General features: G+C 44.5%; 1 protein-coding gene across 7 annotated transcripts in view; it reads left to right on the forward strand.

Annotated features, from left to right (window-relative positions):
- LOC147611784 (uncharacterized) overlaps positions 1–15,897 on the forward strand; it is a 76,879-nt gene that overhangs the window by 57,447 nt on the left and 3,535 nt on the right. For 4 of the 7 annotated variants that reach the window (XM_086783613.1, XM_086783617.1, XM_086783615.1 and 1 more), the window contains 4 exons: positions 13,486–13,551; positions 13,698–13,751; positions 15,354–15,410; positions 15,649–15,816. In XM_086783613.1, the coding sequence (XP_086639739.1) occupies positions 13,486–13,551; positions 13,698–13,751; positions 15,354–15,410; positions 15,649–15,816 (345 nt within the window). Of the gene's footprint in view, positions 1–13,485; positions 13,552–13,697; positions 13,752–15,350; positions 15,411–15,648; positions 15,817–15,897 lie in introns of all 7 variants that reach the window. The other 3 variants (XM_086783614.1, XM_086783618.1, XM_086783616.1) reach the window with 2 other exon arrangements.

Below are 15,897 nucleotides of genomic sequence, written 5' to 3' on the forward strand. Positions count from 1 at the left end.
ATATGACATGGGGCATCTATGCATTATATGAGCAGGTTTTTGGGCGAGTCAGATGTCCAAGAGGTATGTCCGAGACTATTGCTAGCACCATTGGTGTGAAGCAAGGATGCCTACTTTCCCCCACGCTATTTGGGTTATACATTGATGAGGTGGCTGACTTCATTACACGGGGAGGCGGAGATGGAGTTGATTTAGCAGGTACCTCGGTACATATGTTGCTTTATGCTGATGATATAGTATTAGTGTCTGAGTCTCCGGGAGGTCTACAGCAGCATCTACATGCACTCGATGATTTCTGCACACAGAGGGGTCTTACTGTGAACCTTGGGAAAACCAAGGTTATGGGCTTTCATACATCGAGACAGGGTAGGAGTCGGCTGACATTCACTCTCGCAGGACACCAGGTGGAGGTGGTGACATCATACGTGTACCTAGGGGTTACCTTCTCTGCAAAGCAGCCACTAGCTTCACCATGGGTTCAGCAGCCAGAGCTAGATTGACACGGGGATATGCAACATTGGCTATGCTAGAGAGACAGTGCCACCAGGTGCATTTTCAGGAGCCTCGGACGAAGGGGCGGCTATTTGACACATTTGTCGCACCGGCACTGATGTATGGAGCAGCGGTATGGGCGCCAAGCCTTGCTACCCATTGGTGGACACAGATAGAGAGACCACAGCCATCCGAGAGAGATATCCCATTTTATTCAGAGGGCCACATTCCCTACGCCAGATCTTTGAGGCAACAGACTAGCGCATACTGGGGAGATTCTTTCTAGACATACAGCGTCACAGAGAGACATCATTATAGGCTCAGACAGCTCTAGAGGGGGGACAACAGACACAGGTTACTACATTTTTTCAGAGATCCATCCCACTCCTAGCCCCTACACGGCAGGGAATTACTCTCCAGAGAGCAGAGACACTCAGAGCCCGCAGGAGACAGAGGACATCTGGCTTTCCGACACCACGCCTATACCAGAGAGAGATGACAGAGATCAGAGCTCAGTTTCACAGAGAGGGTGCGGAGAGACTGGCTCGCTTCAGAGCAGACCCAGGCATGTTCTTCAGGGAGCTGTGGACACCCCCTTCATTGATGTATACCATTTTATACCCCGAGTATGGTACAGGATGGAGGTAGCTAGGTTGCATATCATGATTGTATACTCCATGCATTTAGCTTTGCATTCTCCTAGTAGTAGAGCTCCATCCCCTCCCCAACTCATTGTACTTATTGCACACCCAAATTCAGCTTTTTTAGTTCAGTACTTTTTCATTTCATTGGGATGACAAAGGATACCCCATATAGGTACACCGATTTGTCTCATAGGCCGAGTTCGGTCTTTTGGAAGACGTTAATAAAATCTCTCTCTCTCTCTCTCTCTCTCTATATATATATATATATATATATATATATATATATTCCAGTTCCAGTTCCAGTTTCATTTTCTAGGTGCCAGTAGTATCATCTTTATTTTTCATTTTCTGGGTTTTTTTATCCAGACATTGTATCAGATCCACCATGATGTAACTTTTGGTCTCATAGGTCATTATGGCCTTTTGAAGACGTTAATATAACATTTCATTTCATTTCATTTCATTTCTCTCTCTCTCTTTTTCTAATACATTTAGCATTTGTATGAGTCTGTGAGCAGGCAGAGTCCGAGCTCCCGGCGGACTATCTAATAGGGTGACCAGCACGATAGGGGTGAAGCAGGGATGCCCGCTATCGCCCACCCTGTTTGGACTGTACATTGATGTGGTCTCTGATTATGTAGACAGATTGGGAGGCCCAGGGGCATGCCTGGCAGGGGTGTTGATACCCATCTTGTTATATGTTGATGATATTGTTTCAATCTCAGACTCTCCGGAGGGATTACAGAGACACCTGGATGCAGTACAGGCTTTCTGTGCGGATAGAGATCTGACAATGAACCTTGGGAAAACCAAGGTTATGGTGTTTAACACCACACAGGCATGGGTGACGAGATCAGAGCCTCAGTTCACTTTCCGAGGGGAGCCGGTAGAGTACGTCAGGTTATATGTCTACTTGGGAGTTACTTTCACAGGACCGCGTTTCTCCCTGAAGGAGGCAGCATCAGCTAGATTAGCTCGAGGGCATGCAGCCTTGGGGGCACTTGAGAGGCATTGTGCACACATACAGTTTCAGGAGCCACGCACCAAATTGTGGCTATTTGATACGCTTGTCACACCGACCGTCTTGTACGGAGCTCCAATTTGGAAACCCAGTATACATCACAGATCTCAGAGAGGGATAGATGAGGGATGGAGGCAAATGGAGAGACCACTGATTATGATGATTTCCCGCATGATTCGAAGCAAATCATCACTACCACATGAGATTGTTCGGGCTGAGCTGGGTGCCCCACCAGTAGTAGCCGAGGCCCTATTCCAAGCAGTTACCTTTTTACAGCGGCTATGGGAGCTCCGTCAGCAGAGGTACTCCCGATTGGCATTGACCTCATCCATACAGTTGGCAGAGGATGGAGATACTGATTGTTGGTACGCTCAGATGAGACCATGGTTTGACCTACATGGTTTGCGGATAGAGGCACTAGCACCCTTTCAGTACAGTAGTCTGGATTGTCCATTTTTGGATCTCACCCGCTCAGAGCAAAACCGCGTGATCAGGATGGATATCATCAGAGTGGACACAGAGAGGACATGGACTAGCCCCCTTGAGCCCTTGGGCACGAAAATGGCTCATTACAAGAGCCATTTTCTACACCTCTCACCGGATGATTTTATCACCCACCCGGCGTACATGGATTTACAACTATCACATGGGATACGTTGTGCCATTGGACAAATCCGAACCTCATCACACCAGCTGCGGATTGAGACAGGGCGATATGTGCATCAGATCGTGGATGACCGCATTTGTCAGCTATGCTACCAGGATGTAGAGACAGAGGAACACTACATTTGCCGATGTACAGTCTAATATGAGATCCGAGGGAGATGTCACTGCCTCTTCCGAGAGGGTTTTGGGCTGTTACGCAGGGTCATGGAGTTTGAGGATCAGAGATGCCTGGGATTGTTTCTACTTGAGCTCAGGAGACACAGAGAGACCCTCTTGGCAGACAGGAGGCCGAGCCATGATGTACCTAGACACAGGACCCTGACAGATTCCATATGCCGACTCCAACATGGACAGGCGACAGATCATACAGGATTACAGGGAGAGCATCTCATCTATGCTATTGATACATTGGCACCATTTCTTGCTCATCTCTTCAACAGAGCTCTGTCAGAGGGGTTTCCAGCTGAGTGGACAATGCACACTATTGTGCCGATCCATAAAGCGGGAGATGTACTAGACCCCGGGAACTACAGGACCATCATGATTGGCCATATATTGGCCAAACTATACGGGGCAGTTTTGGAGGCAGAGCTGAGCACTCATGCAGAGGATGGGGGATTGAGAGCAGCAGGCGAGGCAGGCTTCCGATGAGCCTTCTCGACTATCGACCACATTTTTACATTGAGGTGCCTGATTGATCAGGCCAAGGCACGGAGGCAACGGCTCTATTGTTGCTATCAGGTATTACTGTCCATGTTATGCTTTATGCTGATGACATCGTCTTGGTATCCAACACGCAGGTTGGGCTTCAAAGACACCTTGTGCCTCTTGATGACTTCTGTGCACAGTAGGGTCTCACAGTGAACCTTGGGAAAACCAAGGTTATGATCTTCCACACCTCACCCGCAGTCAGGAGCCACACTACTCTCACATTAGCAGGAGGGCGGGTCGAGGTGGTGAGCTCTTATGTTTACCTTGGCATCACATTTACTAGCTCAGCTAGACGCTTCTCCATGGCTCAGGCAGTCCGAGACAGAGTGACCCGGGGGTATGCAGCTCTTGCTAGCCTTGAGCGTCAGTGTCATCAGGCACACTTTCAAGAACCCCGCATGAAGGGGTGGGTCTTTGATACATTAGTGACACCAGCCTTGATGTATGCAGCAACGGTTTGGACACCAGGGCTTGCAGCCTCCACATGGGTACAGGCTCCATAGGAGCCAGGTACGGGACGGGACGTATAATACGGCAAAGTATAATATGTGTATAATACGTCGTTTTTATCAAGCCAAAATAAAAAACGCCATTTTTTTAATAATAGAAAACGTGTATCTATATATATATATATATATATATATAGAGAGAGAGAGAGAGAGAGAGATAGATATATATATACACACACACACACACACACACACACACACACACACACACATACATACATACATACATACATACATATATACATACATATACATATATATATATATATATATGTGTGTGTGTGTGCGCGCGCGCGCGCGTGTGTGTGTACATACATAGTATTGCCATGGTCCCCCACCAGAGACTATCAGGCTTTGATTAAGCATCGCTGTCCTGTTTGGGTAGAAGTGGTGGACTTCCCCCAATGTTTGGCCTCCTTGTTACCTAAAATTGCAGCATCTCTAGGAAAGGTTGTATGCCCTCCTAGACCAAATGGCAACTCAAATCGATTCTGTATTTTATGGGACACAGATCAGCCCACTCCGGAATCTTATGCTGTTACCATAAATAACGTTTCCATGGGGAGTGCATTTTTCAGACTCAAATGGGGTCTTTTTGCAGGTGCATGCTTTGAGTGCAAAAAGTTTGGACATATGGCATCTCAATGCCCTCTGGTCCTCCATAAGATGCCGCCTGATGCCTTGCCCATCCCAATGCAAAATAAGGACACTCCTGGTCCTTCAGGGATTAAAAACAAAAGTATGAAGACTCCTGTTATGCCTCAAGAAAAAGGCAAAGTGCCAGTCTCTTCTGATATGAATGTAGCTGTGGCTAATCCCTCTACTTCTTCACCAAAAGGAAAAGAAAAGATACTTCAAGAAACCTCTCAGCCACCACGCAGGACAATTATCCCCAGGCGTCCTTTACCTTCTAGAACTTGGAATGGAGCCTCCTCCAGTGGGCATACCCCGGAAGAAAATTCTGGAATTGGCATCACCTGGGCTACTGTAACTGCAGGTCGTACTCTGTTTCCCGAAGAAGAGGCTGCTAGCTTGCTAGCCACCCGTCTCATAGATATTCCACCTCCTGATCGAGGTGCAGACCCTGTGGAGGAAATGCAAGCTTGAGCTACTTTTTTTGTTCATGCTATACATACACTATAAATATGATGTCATATATCACAGTTTTGACTCTCAATGTACAGGGTTTGTGTGACCCTAAAAAGTGGAAGATGGTTTGGGCATATTTGAAGCATATGCAGCCAGATATCGTTGCTCTTCAGGAACACAATCAACATCACTATGCTGGACAGCAAGGCCATTATGCTGGTTATGATATTTTTTATGCAGGCCACCATGCCTTTTCGGGTGTACTTTTTCTTGTGAAACATCATTTGCAGCCAGTCATGGCATTTAATGACTTCCAAGGCAGATGGATGGTTATGCAGTGCTTTATTCAGGGTGAAATCTTTGAATTTGCATTGATATATGCACCTCAATCCTCTCAGGCTAGAGGACAGATATGGCAACAAATGAAATTGTACCCTTGGAGACAGAAAGCATTCATATGTGGAGATTTCAATAATGCCCCTCAACCTGGTGATAATACATCCGGTCGTACACATATGCTTGCTACTGAGAGGTCTTCGTGGGCAGATTTTGTAGCAACGCTTAATTTGATTGATATTTGGAAAGAATCTCAGCCTCTGATGCCTGGGTATACCTTCCAACATAATGCTCAATCCACTTACAAAGCTCGATTGGATCGATGGTATTAGCTTGATCCATTTCATTATGATACTCTCACAACCAAATTGTGGCTAGATTATACATTTACATATTCAGATCATGTACCCTTATGGCTCAGAGTTCATCTGCATGACATGCCCGATGACAGATTGCCACTTTGAAGGTTGCTTATCATCAATAATAGTTACTTGGAGCATGATGCATTCAAAGCACTGATACTTGAGGCCTGTCAGCCACTCTTTCCTCAATCTTTCATTGACTTGGATTATGCATGGACAGCTTTTATTGCTCGCATGCAATCAGTCATCCGTGATTATGGTAAACAGTATCTGAAAGGTTGGAGACAGACTGTTGCTTATGCTAAGCAAACATGCCAATCATTAATTGAGCTTAGTCATCTTCGCTCTCTAACTTTGGCTGAAGCCACTTCTTTATGTCAAGCTCGTCACTGTATTCAGGTAAATGATCATCGAAAGCTTGTCAAATGGGAGATACGGGCACGACAACAGGCGCTTTTGGACAAAGGCTGCTCTTCCAAAATTTTTTTCAAGAGTTTACATTCCAGAAAACAAGCTGCATCTATATGTCGCACTTTAATTTCAGATGACACGTGGACCTCCACCCGAGCACAATTGGCTGCGACTTGTGTTGCCCATTTCTCCTCTCAATTTGATGAGGATGATTCTCACGCCATGGAAGTGTATGATGCACGTCATCAGTTATTACAGCATGTATCCCCCATCCTTTCTGCTACTCAAGCGCAACAACTAGAAACAAAATTCTCTGAACAAGAACTGTCTGATGCAATCAGGTCTTGTGGCCGATGGAAAGCTCCGGGATGGGATGGCCTTACAGTTGAATTTTTTCTTGCATATTGGGACACCCTCAAATTACCTTTACTGCGTATGGTTAACATTGCCTGGGAGACAAGGCAAATGCCAGCTTCCTGGAAAAAAGGATTAGTGAAGCTGTTGCCTAAAAAACACTTATGTCAGTCTTTGGCAGACTGGAGACCAATTACCCTTATGCCAGTGATATACAAGATTATCAGTAAAATGGTTGTCGATCGCATTAAGGGTTACTTGAATGATGGACTTAATTCTGCACAGTATGGATTTATTCCTCGCACGCACATTACAGATAACATTGCAAATGCTTATATTGGCATTGAATATGCCAAATACACGCAGCAGGATGTCTTATTATTGCAAGTGGATATTGCTAAGGCTTTTGATACTATTAAATGGGGGTTCATTCAAGAAACCATGCGTGCTCTGGGATTTGGAGAAAAAATGCAGAATATCATTTACTGGCTTTATGCTGATAGTCAGGCGGCTTGTATATTGTCAGGAGATCTCTCAGAATCATGGACTTTGCATCGTTCAGTTAGGCAGGGATGCCCTTTAAGTGCTCTTTTGTATGCTATAGCGACGCATCCCATGCTTCTTTATATGGATCATTTGGTTGATACTGGCAGTCTTCATGGATTGGACATTCAGAATAGACGTCAGTTGGTTGCTCAAGCTTATGCTGACGATTCTTTTTTTCTTCCTCGCAATACACATCAGGATCTCTCTACTTTGATGCAGGCTCTTTCTTTGTTTGCACTTGCGGCTGGCCTACAAATCAATTTTCAGAAATCTAAATTGCTGCCTTTGCATTCAAAACAGTGGCATAATTTGCTATGGCTAGGGGAAATAGTTCACTCCACTCATTTGATTCGGCATTTGGGATATCCTTTGGGATGGACAGTCACTCGCCGTCAACAAACAGATTGGGTCTTGGCAAAGCTCAAGAAAAAGTTGGAATACTGGAAACTTGCAACATGGCCTTAACATGTTCGTTTATTACGGATTCTCCAATCCATCTTGGTTGCCTATATTCAGTTCTACCTTCCTCTCATCAGGTTTTCTCAGGGGGAGCTGAAATTATTTATGTCCACCATCTTGGAGATATTCTGGAGATCGAAGCAGGGGAAAAAGAGTGTACGTTTGCTTTCGGCAAATCGTTTGTGTACCCCTAAAATGCATGGAGGCTTAAATATCCTTAATTTACAGGTGCATATTCTTGCCCACAGAGGTAAACTGATGCTTCAATTTCTGGAAGGCACTCAGCCTTGGACAGCGATGATCCGTCATTTATTACTTCATCTGACGACTTCGGCTTTTGGCCATTGGCAACCTACTCATTGGGAATTTATTCTTGGTTACATTACTGGCAAAATTAAGGGCTGTCCTCTCATTTCTGGCTTACTTGCTGATTGGAAGCTTGTCCTTTCAAATTTAAAATGGAATGGTCGTGACTCCTTACAAGGCAACTCTCTCCGCGCTGAGAGCATCCATTGGTCCAAAGCATTTTCAGTTCCCCTGGCGGTGCAAGAACCCCGGCGTTCATATTTTCTCCACTCAAAGGGTGTTACCTCTGTGGGAGATGTCATCCATCCTGATGGCTCCCCTCTTTCTTTTCCACAGGCTGCTGCACATTATGGCTTGGGACCTCACTATCGTCGTCTTTGGCGTGATATAATTCAGATGCTTCAGCCTTTTTTGCCGATTCCACTGTTGGAAATTCAAGATCGCCTACAGGATTGGACTATCTCCTCTTTTGATTCTTCATGCCATCCCTTGAGGCTATCTGATATTACAGTTGCTGATCTGTATAAACATTTGTTGCCATTGCCTTGGGTTTCTGAACGGGCAAATCTCTTCTGGCATATGCATCGGTCGTCTTTGTGGTGGAAAAGACGATTGCGATCTCTTTGGCATTTGAAGCTTCCTCTTCGACAACAGCTTTTTTTGTGGCGCGTTCTTTTGGCTGTTATTCCCTCAGGACAGTTTCTGGCACGCAGAAATATATCCTCATCCACTTGCCATAGATGCTCTGCTTCCAGGGAGACAGTCATTCATATTTTCTGGAACTGTCCTTCTTCTCGTCAGTTTTTTCTTCCTATCATCCAACTTCTGCGGGCTAGATTTCCAAATATGAAATTTGGAAAGTTTTTCTGGCTATTTGGTCTTCATTTGCCCAAACCAGAATTCACTCTTTTCTTCTCATGGGTGCACTACTGGGCTTTATGGACACTATGGAAAGTTCGCAACCATGGAGTTTTCGGTGATGCGGCTTTTTCTGCTTTTTCTTTCTTTCGGTACTCCCTGCATCAATCTTTCTTCGATTGCATGCAGGTTGACCAAATAGATCATGATGTATATTTGTCTTATATTGACATCTTCAGTTGATGTACTTTGAGACTATCTACTTTGGATAGTCATCTTGTAAATCTAATATACTTATGATTCCACACAAAAAAAAAGTGTGTACATACATATATGGACACACACACACACACACACACACATGTATATATACACATGTGCATATACAAATATATGTACATATAGACATAGGTGTTAACATGCATACATACATGAAAAACATCAAGAAAGGTTATATATATATATATATATATATACACGTGTATATACTCATATTAGTACATATACATATAGGTGTTAACATGCATACATACATGAAAAGCATTAAAAAAGTTTTTTTATTAATGTATGTATTAGAAAAAAAAAACATTCAGCAGCAAGTTTTTTTATTAATGATAAAAAACTCGCATTTTTTAAATAAAAAACGCTTTTTATTATAAAAAACGTTTTTTATTTTTAAAAAACGTTTTTTAACGTTTTTTTTGAAAAATTTTGATTTTTTTTTTCACGTTTTTTTAGCAATTGGACGTTTTTTATTATAAAAAACGTTCCGTCGCGTCCAATATATAAAAAACGCGTTTTATAGCTGCTATGGGTACAGCTGGAGAGACCACAGATCTTGATGCTCTCGAGGATGATACGCAGCAAACCATCCATCCCGCACGACATTGTTCGAGCTGAGTTTGCTGCACCACCTATGGCAGTGGAGGCATTGTTCCAGACGATCTCCTTTATATACAAGATGAGGGAGATGCCCACGGAGAGATTATCCCGCCGAGCTTTTGAGGCATCCAGACAGCTGGTCGAGGCTGGACACACTGGATCTTGGTATGCACAGATGCTACAGTGGTTCTCACATCATGGGATAGACATTGAGCGGTTGTCACCTTTTCAGTATGATCAGTCTGCTCCACGGGGTTACCTCTCTCTCAATGAGAGGAACAGAGTGATGAGACAGGACATATGGCAGCGCTACATACAGGAGACATGGACAGCACTAGAGAGCCCACTACCACCGAAGATGCTGTATTACAGAGACCACTTTATGAGCATCTCCGTGGTATATGGATGTATACGTGCCACACAGCTCTCGCGTTGCTATTGGACAGCTATGAGTCTCATCACATCAGCTAGAGATAGAGGCTGGAAGAGCGGCACGTGTTCCCAGAGCCAAGCGGATATGCAGATTGTGCCGCGAGGAGGTGGAGACTGAGGATCACTTTGTATGTAGATGTAGAGCCCACCAGGGGGTCAGAGATAGATATGGAGGATTGTTTGAGGAGCACTCTTCACTACATCAATTGATGGAGGCCTCGGACCAGCGACAGCTTGGCAGACTACTACTAGAGCTTCATAGTTCTTGAGAGAGACTTCTCCAAACACCCGCTCCCACTAGGGGTGGGAGACAGTCCCAGCTCAGAGATTTCTTCCAGAGAGCTATGCCAGTGCCAGCTGATGTACCACGTGGGGTGACCGTACAGAGAGCAGAGGAATTGAAAGCCAGGAGGAGACCTAGACAGATTGGACACAGAGCACCCCGACTCCGTCACCGAGAGATAGCAGCTATCTGGATGGGACACCAGATGGAGACACAGGAGAGGCTAGCTCGCTTTCATTCAGACTCAGGGTACATGTTCACGCCACTCACAGCCTCAGCATCGGCGATGTATGATATCTTATATCCCTCTTACGGCACTGGATGGAGACACAGGAGAGGCTAGCTCGCTTTCATTCAGACTCAGGGTACATGTTCACGCCACTCACAGCCTCAGCATCGGCGATGTATGATATCTTATATCCCTCTTACGGCACTGGATGGAGTTAGACATAGATCTGCATAGCATGCTTGTACTACCCCTTCAGCATATAGAGATGCATCTTGCCTTAGCACTCCATCCACAGCCCCACCCCCCTTTATATTGTTTGTATATGGGCTCCACCGATCCATGATGATTCACAGTTGTATCCAGACACATGCACGCTTTTTCTTTTCTTTCCTTTTCTTTTCTTTCTTTTTCTTTTCTTCCGATGACCGGAAGAACACAGTCGTATTATTTTTTGTCTCATAGGCCGACTTTGGCCTCTCGTAGACGTTAATATATCATTCATTCTTTCTTTCTTTCTCTCTCTCTCTCACGTCCGGGGTTATAGATGGGAATGAGTTTTCCGCCCTTAGCCACGCAAAGTGGGAGGTACCAGAGGATTTGGAGGAGTGGCAATACTTTACAGGGAGGAGCTTCGTGACAAAATACATGTGGTACAGCTGAGCTGGCTGCCCCACCAGTAGTAACCGAGGCCCTATTCCAGGCAGTTACCTTTTTACAGCGGCTATGGGAGCTCCCTCAGCAGAGGTACTCCCGATTGGCATTGATCTCATCCATACAGTTGGCAGAGGATGGATTGGTACGCTCAGATGAGATCATGGTTTGACCTACATGGTTTGTGGATAGAGGCACTACCACCCTTTCAGTACAGTCTGGATTGTCCATTTTTGGATCTCACCCGCTCAGAGCAAAACCGCGTGATCCTGATGGATATCATCAGAGTGGACACAGAGAGGACATGGACTAGCCCCCTTGAGCCCTTGGGCACGAAAACGGCTCATTACAAGAGCCATTTTCTACACCTCTCACCGGATGATTTTATCACCCTCCCGGCACACATGGATGTACATCTATCACATGGGATATGTTGTGCCATTGGACAGATCGGGACCTCATCACACCATATGCGAATTGAGACAGGGCGATATGTGCACCAGATCTTGGATGACCGCATTTGTCAGCTATGCTACCAGGAGGTAGACACAGAGGAACACTACATTTGCCAATGTACAGTCTATTATGAGATCCGAGGGAGATATCACTGCCTCTTCCGAGAGGGTTTTGGGCCATACGCAAGGTCATGGAGTTTGAGGATCAGAGATGCCTGGGAATGTTTCTACTTGAGCTCAGGAGACGTAGAGAGACTCTCGTGGCAGACAGGAGGCCGAGCCATGATGTACCTATACAGAGGACCCTGACAGATTTCATCGACACCAGCACTAGCAACCCAGCCCGCACACCTCCTGATACCTCCTCCATTGGGCCATCAAGGCACCAACCACGCTCCCAGGGAGTCACCACTGATAGAGCAGTTATGTCATGCTCGTCGGCCACGCCCACCAGGATCGACCACGACATCCTCACCATCGCCAGATCAGAGCCATTATTGCTCGGCATCGGAGGCGCCTACCTCGCTTCTACGACCTCTCCATTCTAGACAGCCCCATGGCGGAGATACTTGATCTAAGGAGAGGGCAACACTTCAACTGATCAGCATACGTGGATCTACCTGATATACATTTTTTCAGTATTTTCCACGAGTATTTTCTACTCAGTATCATCTCGGAGTCTTACAGTTTTGTTCTTATAACTGTAGGACAATCAGTTTATTGTACTTTTTAGTCTCATTTAGTTAGTCTCTTTGATGAGACACCAACTTCAGATGTACTCTCAGTTTTGGTCTCATAGGCCACTATGACCTCTTAGAGACGTTAATATATCATTTCATTTCTCTCTAAGAGGTCATAGTGGCCTATGATGTATTGTAGGGCTAGATACTTACCTTCAGTCCTTTCTTTTCTTTTCCAGATAGTGTATCAGATGTCATATGGTTGTAACTTTGGTCTCATAGGTCACTTTGGCCTTTTGAAGACGTTAATATAACATTTCATTTCTCTCTCTCTCTCTCTCTCTCTCTCTCTCTCTCTCTCTCTCTCTTTTTGCCCCTATTTCCTACACATAAGGATTAACCCTAACCCAACAAAGTTACTTGCAACATGAAAGCGCAAAACTAGGAAATTTTTCAGAAAGCGTTCTTAACATGAAAAGTGGTTTTGTGTAGGAACTGGTGCCTCAAGCTCTGTGCTTGGGGAGCCGCCCATAGTGGTGTGCGTGCCTCCGCCTTACATGATGGCTAGGAGTTTGCTAGCCCTAATTTTGGGTTTTTCCTTTTTTTTGGGGGGGGGGGGGGGGGGGGGGGGGACTTCACCTCCCTCCTATGGTTGCTTGGCCGGTATATCAAGGACTTGAGGGGGCGGTTGAGGATACTCCTTGGTAGGACCCCCATGATGGGTGGTTTCCTTTGCTGCGGGGTTGTCTGTCGTGCTGCTTGTTGCAGCCTATGGTCAATCACAGCAGCTGCTGTTGGTAGGGATGTGTCAATCATTTGTCCGAGGTTCCGGGCCGTGGGAGCAGGACAGGCAAGGGCGTGCAAAGGAGGGGCAGGTAGTGCAAGAGAGTGGGGGCTGTGGGGGAGCATGCAGAGGGAAAAGGGATTTGGGGAGCAGATGCTGTAATTATGATCTTTGTTGCCACAATTGTCTCTTCTGTTTATTTTAAGATGTCATCTTCCAAAAAATCATGCCAAAAGATTTTTTGTAAGTTGAATAATGTTATATTTTCCAGCTGCGTAGTTATCTAATGGCTAATCTGAATCGTTGTCTTATGCACTCGCATCAGGAATTGATATCCAAGAAAGCTGATCGGGATGAATTGCTTCAGCTACACGAGAGTATCCATCGCCAGGTAATCATACTTCTCATAAGATATCTTTACACAATAAGATGATAAAAGTGCACGTGTGGAATCCTTTTTGTATGCATGTAAAACATTCAAGGATAGATTTTGAATAGCATCTAAAACTTAGTGGATGAGGTGTTTGTGTAAACCAGAGAGCTGAGAATCCTCATCCTCAATTGCCTTCTAGTGGAAGCTTTGACAATGAGGTATTTTCTGATTTGTTTCGCATTATATCCAGTTCTTTGCACTCTCGATAATTCTCATTGGCAATAATTTGCTAGAAGGATAGTAGAAAAAATAGTTGTTTTTGCTAGTATTTAAAGAGGCAAGGTAGGTGATTTGACCAGAATGTGCACGTGCATGCTTGGGCATGTGCAGCTCTCTGCATGTGCACGTGTTCGTGTGTGCACTCTCACATACATGCATGCATGCATAGAGAGACGCCCAAAGTGGGTTGGTTGGCAATGCACCTAACTGGTGCTACGTGTGGGGCCAGCCTTATAACATGGGTGCTTGCAAAAGCATGTTTATGAATTGAGTGATTGCGATAAGCACCTAATCAGAAACTTAAACCCATGTACAAACTGCTTCTTCTTCATGCTCAATACATAGTAGAGAGAGATGACCTAATCTATAATGTATTACTAACATGAAATATGTAGAATCTTGAATAGAGATACTCAACAGTAGCACTTCTCTCGAGTTCTCAATGACTCAATGATAACTGCTTGATCGATGAATGAATATGACTAAGGTCTAGACTCCTATTTATAGTGTCTAAAGTTGGTGAGTTGGCTACCAACTCTACCAACCCTAATAATAATGTCCAACTAAGTGATACCCCAATAACTTTGTCCACATTGGGCTGCTCATTGGGTGCCTAGACAATATTACAAAGATTTTGCACAATAGCCCTTACAAACACAAATCCGGCCATGTACTCGATCTTTGAGTTGGCCAATGGGTAGAAGCATGTCCACATCACACTTTGGAAGAGTGTGCAAGTGACATGCCCACACACGTGGCCAAGCACAAAGGTCATTCCAGTGTCACGATTGGGCAGCCAAACGGTGACAATATCTCCATGAGAAATACTTGAGTTATGCACCCAAAGGGTCTATGAGGTAGTACAGTATCTCCATGAGAAATACTGAGTCGTGAAAAAAGATGGAAAAGAAACTACCTGCCTATGCTAAAAACATGTGCAATGAATACAATACAGGCAGCCATGGCTGATATAAGGTGCCAGTGCCTATAATGGGGTCATCCAATGATACCATCCTCCTCCAAAATAGAGTATAAATTCCCAGTTCTCATCCAAGAGACCTCAAAGGAATGGTAAAATGGCTGCTCTTTTTAAATTTGGTGAGAGTTCCTTCAGTATGGTGCCAGGCTAGAGCCCGCCGTTGGCATGGCAGCCTTTTCTTTTTGAAAGAGAAATGTATTATATAGTTGTCCAACAGGTGTAGGCTGGCATGCATCAAACCTAGGGTCCTGTATGGCAAGTCCAATCCCTCTACCATCAGGCTACACTATGCCTGCTTAATTTTTCACGTGCTTAATCTTTGACATGGGAACAAGGGAAAAATAAACAAGAAAAATTTGAGCACTTGAGAGCCAGAATCTGCCAAGATGTTGCGTGTGAGGTTGAGCCTTAGACCTGAAACCACTTTTTAACTCTAAAAAGTATTCCACAAGATGCCCAGCAACTCTAATAGGACAAGTTTACAATAGAAACATGGAAATGTTAATTAGACTTTTATTGTAAAAGCTAATTTTACCTTCTTTTGAAATGGAATAAACAGCAGATGTACAAAACTTTAGTGCTCGAGATGGATAATATGAACAACAAAATGAAAAAACTGGTAACCAAAAGCATACAGTCCGTTTTTTTTTTTTTTTTGTCTTTGATAATAAAAACTGTCAGTTATATATCATATTATAGGAGTTGGGAGTACCAACTCACAGTTCCTTTTGGGCAGCCTGGTATGACAGCCACTCCGGAAAGGGCTTGCCGACAATGGCTTTGAACATGAAAAGAGAATTGGTGAACTCAAAAGATTGCTTTCTAAGGTCGTTATATCTTCTCTTGATGCCATACAGGAAGAAAGAAGTGACTTGAATGTCTTGATAAGTAAAAGGTTGGAAAACTTTGCTCAACCTGCTGCCACTGTCCAAGAAACATCCCAAGGCCTCAATGAAATGAAAGCCGCTATCAATGAGCATGCGGATCGCATGATGGAGTATGCTGATACTCTTCTACAAATGGAGGTGCAAACTTAACATCTTTGTGCTTTGTGTTCTTCTTGAACTTGCACTTGCCCAAACTCTCACTCTTTGCATAATTTTTTT

The sequence above is a fragment of the Cibotium barometz genome, chromosome 46 (genome assembly GCF_041138505.1).
Source record: "Cibotium barometz isolate CiBa-2024 chromosome 46, ASM4113850v1, whole genome shotgun sequence".
Taxonomy (NCBI): domain Eukaryota; kingdom Viridiplantae; phylum Streptophyta; class Polypodiopsida; order Cyatheales; family Cibotiaceae; genus Cibotium; species Cibotium barometz.